The sequence below is a fragment of the Colobus angolensis genome, unplaced genomic scaffold (genome assembly GCF_000951035.1).
Source record: "Colobus angolensis palliatus isolate OR3802 unplaced genomic scaffold, Cang.pa_1.0 Scaffold247, whole genome shotgun sequence".
NCBI lineage: Eukaryota > Metazoa > Chordata > Mammalia > Primates > Cercopithecidae > Colobus > Colobus angolensis.
Window position 1 is genome coordinate 2145046 of NW_012115677.1, and position 4999 is coordinate 2150044.

A 4999-nucleotide genomic window follows, 5' to 3' on the forward strand; every position below is an offset into this window, starting at 1 on the left:
TTTAGATCCAAATTAGTAATCAGGCCTTTGGTGAGTGACTTTTAGAACAGTTTGCATTTGGATTCTAAAGTAAGAACCTAGACCCCACTAAATCACCATATAGAGCCTTTCTTCTCTTTCTTCTTCCCTCCCTTCACTGTACGCTAGCCCTTTCTAAAACTAATTTTTCTATTTTCTATAAAGGTGGAAGAAAGGGCGAACCTGATCATGAGTTTTTTGGAATCAGTAGTCAATCAGAACAAAAAGCATTATCAGTATATTTACGAAGAAAAATCAAACTACATGTATACATTTTGGTGTGCATTTTATTTTTAACTGGAATCATATCCATATGAAGGAAAATTGTGGAAGTATCCTTTACTCTTTTGAAAGCTTGGCCTTTGCCTTGCTGTGTCAAAGGAAAGCAAAACTAAGCCAGTAATGATGGAGATGTCCCTGTTTCTATATGCACACTGACAGGAGAGGAGCTGTCTAGGAAATGCTTTTTGATTGATGAACAGAGAAGGGTCTACACACACATTAAATACAAATGGAAACATATCAGCACACACAAGTCATTAGCCTGGTCCTCTGGCATCCACTGGCATGCATCTTTCCAAAGTATCACTTATTCAATGGTATCAGCACTATGTCTCATTATGCCTTTTATCAGCAAATACCTTTTTATTCCAGAATGGAAAACAAACTAGGAATTAAATACATCCAATATTGATGCTTTATTTTCATAAGTCACCAATAAGAGAATGAATTTAATTTTAATACATTTATTTTTGTGTGATTCTTAATAAAACACTTTCAAAACATTCTGTACATTTCAAGCCACTCAGAACCGCATTACATTTCTACAAATGTGATTTGTTGGGATGAGGTGCCAAGATGTCTCTGTACAAAGATGTACAATATGTACAATCACTGTAAGTGCAAGCTGTGCAAAGCAGAGTCTAGAACACTAATTCATGCCAAGGCTTACAAAAACATTTCAACACATAAGACTAAAGCTTGAAACAGCATTGTGGTTTTTTCCCTGGGCAAATGATTATTTTATAAACAAGTATATGTATATGTCATATAGAAAGAATAGTTTGACTCCTCAGCTCAGTCAGCACCATGCAGCTGACTGGATACATTACAGGGCTGCTCTCCTAGGCCTCTTTCTTCAAGGTGCCATTTTGCCACACTCAACAGTTGTCTCATCACTGAGTGGCTGCCACTGCTGCCTTTGGCTGAACCACAGCAACACTAGGAGACTTAAATTTGGGGAGATAAAGGCCAAATTTGTTTTCGATGCCTGCAAACGTGGCTGTGGCGAGTCTGTATCCACCGATGTGATCAGGGTTGGCAGGAGGAAGGTCTGCAATGCGTGACTTAGGCGTTGGTTCTGAACCAGCGGGTTTGCTGTTGACAGAAAAAAAGCCAATGGTTAGCATGCTGAAGGTGGATGAGGGCAGCTTACAGCTGGACATTTTCGGTTTGACCCATGTGCCACAAAGAAGAGTGTTTGTCTCAACTATTTCCATGGCACCTGTGCTGCATGACTAGAAACCACAGTCATGATTTATGGCTTCTTTGATAGCAACTTATCTACATATTTGATTTACAAGAGAAATGGCCTTATTTCCAACACTTGTATACATATATAAACAGATCCATAGAAAAAAAGTCAGAAGAAAAGACATTCAAATATGAAGACTCTCTGGGAAGTAGGATTATGGATGATTTTTTTCTTTTTTCTCTTTGTAAAGATGGGATCTTGCTATGTTGCCAAAGCTGGTTTCGAACTTCTGGTCTAAGCGATCCTTTTGCCTTGGCCTCCCAGAGCACTGGGAGGTGTGAGCCACCACACCCAGGCTGGTTTTTTTCTTTTATGCTTTATGGTTTTCCAAATTTTCTGCACTTAGCATATATGAAAGTAATTTTTAAAGTATATATTTTTCTTTTGACTCATAAAGATATCAATTAAATTATTTAAAGAGAAATAGGCAGGGCATGGTGGCTGACGCCTATAATCTCAGCACTTTGGGAGGCCAAGGCAGGTGGATCACGAGGTCAGGAGATAGAAGCTATCCTGGCTAACACGGTGAAACTGTCTCTACTAAAAATATTTTTAAAAAATCAGCCAGGTGCGGTGGCACGTGCCTATAGTCCCAGCTACTCGGGAGGCTGAAGCAGGAGAATCACTTGAACCTGGGAGGTGAAGGGTGCAGTGAGCCGAGATCGCATCACTGCACTCCAGCCTGGGTGACAGAGCGAGACTCAGGAAAAAAAAAAAAAAAAAAGGAGAGAGAGAGAGAGAAATAAATAGCTTTAGTTCTTTTACAGAAGATGAAAGCATGGAAAAGCCTGAAGCTTCACATTTCTACAATGCAACTGTAAGACTACTGTTCTCACTTTTTTTGCATAGGTCCCTCCACTTGGTTCAACAGCTGATTCCGTATATGGCCTTTGGGCACAGAGGAGTTCACAGGCTTCTGATGTGAGGACTCAGGAACGGTACTTGGTCTTCTGCTGAAAAGCTAATAATTGCTTGCTTTGGGTACAACTTCCCCACCCAGAAAATTCAACTAATAATTCCTCTTCTCAGTGCAAGCTTCAAGTGATAAACTTTTAGAAGCCCAATTTCTGGCCTACAGCTCACTAGTGATTATATCCATGGGCAAAATCTCTCTTCAAGCCTATTGGTTTTTCCAGTAAATTAGCTTCCAGAACATCTACACCTAACTAATAATAAGTTGTGGTGAATAATGAAGTACCAGAGATGCAAAAAGGCTTGGGACTTTTAAAGAAAATGCACAAAAGTGTTACTGGTATACATTTACATTACTTCTGTGAAAGGGCCATATAATAAAATCCACATAATGAGAACGCCATGAAGTTCAGTATTTGCTTACATGAAAAAAGACAATTATTTACACAGCATTTTAATCTGCTGCCTCCTGGCTAGGCACGGTAGCTCATGCCTATAATCCCAGCACTTTGGGAGGCTAAGGCTGGTGGAGTTCGAAACCAGCCCGGGCAACACAGCAAGATCCCATCTCTATAAAAAAGTACAAAAATTAGCTGGGTGTGGTGGCATGCCTCTGTGGTCCCAGCTACTCAGGAGGCTGAGGTGGGAGGATCACTTGAGCCCGGGAGGTTGAGGCTACAGTGAGCCAAGATCATGCCACTGCACTCCAGCCTGGGCAACAGAGGATATCCTGTCTTTTTAAAAAAATCTGCTGCTTCCCTAAAATCCCCCAATAGCTGCTTAATATTATGTATGATGTCACTCTGTCACAGTTTTACTCGCTTAACACAAATGCCTCTTAAGCTCACTGTTTTAAATGCATTATCTTTTAAATGTCTTATCATTTATTGGTCTTATCATTTATTCTGATAAGACAGAACTTATTAAAGGTTCTGTCTTATCAGTTTTCTAAGAGTTGCAACAATGCCTTTGTAGACAGAGCAAACAATTGTTTTGGTTTTAGTGATTTCTTTGTAAAGGAGTTGAGCAGCTGACTTACAGGCCTCCAAAATCAATGTAAAACCACCGCTGGAGAAGTTCATAAGTGACCAAGGTAACACCAAACTGGGGAGAGGATCGAAACACTCGAGCTGAAAAAGAGAAGCAGGGGCAGGGGAGACTCAAAGCCAGAACAAATGTGGTAAAGACAGCCACTGAGTTACAGGGGAGGATGCTAGAGCCAGCCAGCTATTCTGTATGGCTCCAGCCCCTGCCTACCTGCAGTCCCTTTCCAAAATGCTGAGGGCCCTTCTTCCCGGAGAATCTTCCTGAAACAGTCGATGACACCACTGTATGTTGTCTGGCCAGCGCGGGCAGCCACCTGCAGTCTTGTCTTGATGACATCAGCAGGGGTCACCAGAGATGCAGCTGGGACACCTTTCAGAAGAAAACTACATTTAATTTATCTAGAGTACCTTATAAAAGATAGGAATACTGCTAACATCTACTATAGAGTCTGCAACTTCAATCACTTGAGCGGAACTCAAAACTCTTTAAATAGATGTCTGGCCGCTAATGGGAAAAGGACATAGAAGCCTATTAGCTGTTTCAGTGTAATCAGTGGAAAATTATTTTTTTTCCCTGAATTAAAAAAAAAAATCACTCTACATTGCATGATCCCAAATAACTGTGAAAGGAAAAAAAAAGTAGCAATATTAATAAGACAATTCCCAAGTGTTCTCTTTCAGTTTCAATTATTTTACCTCCCTTTTTTTAAAATAAGATACAAGTATTTTTTATGTATAAAAAAAGGATAATGTCATTTTAGTGAGTCACTAAATGTATCTGACACCAAACTACTGTTTTTCCTGATTCTTGTTAACTGTAGCGTGGGAGGTGAATATCAATACTCATAATCACTCGCTTGTTTGAAGGGCTACCTTGAGAGTTAACTGTGGCTCCTTTCAGACATGCTTACACGACAAAAGTCATTACAACTGGAGCGAGAGGTGGCCAGGCAGTCAGTTAAGAAACAATAGGGGAGCTGGTCAGGGAAAGGCCCCTGTGCCCGAGCTCTCTGGGGTCATGTTGAGATTGATCAGCAGCAGGACACAGAAGACGGATTTCACAACCACACCTTTTACTTATAAAATAAAACGGAGAGCAAAGGAGCAAAATAATCTTCCCCAGGGGAAAGAAATTCAATTTGGCCTGAATATCACTGTATCCTCACTAGGCAGATAGTGCTGGCAGCCTTGTAGGGGGTTCTGCTAGAGAAGAATGCAAATACCTCCCCTTGGCATGGCCTTGCACCCTATTCAGATGAAACTAGGTAAACTGCCTGCCTTTGGAGGCAGACTTTTGAATGTTCTCAGTTCCTGCTAGCAAATCTTGACTGATAAAAATTAGAAAAAATAGTTTCATTCTGAAAACTGACATCAAATGTCTATGGGGAAAAAGTTGGTGCTGACAGTTCCATGGAAATATTTAGTTGGTTCAGTCAACCACTGGCAAACGCCTGTCCACAATTAGACTCTTCTTCTCTGGCTGTTTTTC

General features: G+C 40.6%; 1 protein-coding gene across 2 annotated transcripts in view; it reads right to left on the reverse strand.

Annotated features, from left to right (window-relative positions):
• Positions 1-287: 287 nt before the first annotated feature.
• Positions 288-4999, reverse strand: part of SLC25A12 (solute carrier family 25 (aspartate/glutamate carrier), member 12) — a 125419-nt gene continuing 120707 nt past the window's right edge. For both annotated transcript variants that reach the window (XM_011945947.1, XM_011945948.1), the window contains 3 exons: positions 3722-3880; positions 3504-3594; positions 288-1395 (listed from right to left, as the gene is read on the reverse strand). In XM_011945947.1, coding sequence (XP_011801337.1) covers positions 1194-1395; positions 3504-3594; positions 3722-3880 — 452 coding nt within the window. In that variant the 3' untranslated portion in view covers positions 288-1193. The remainder of the gene's footprint in view (positions 1396-3503; positions 3595-3721; positions 3881-4999) is intronic.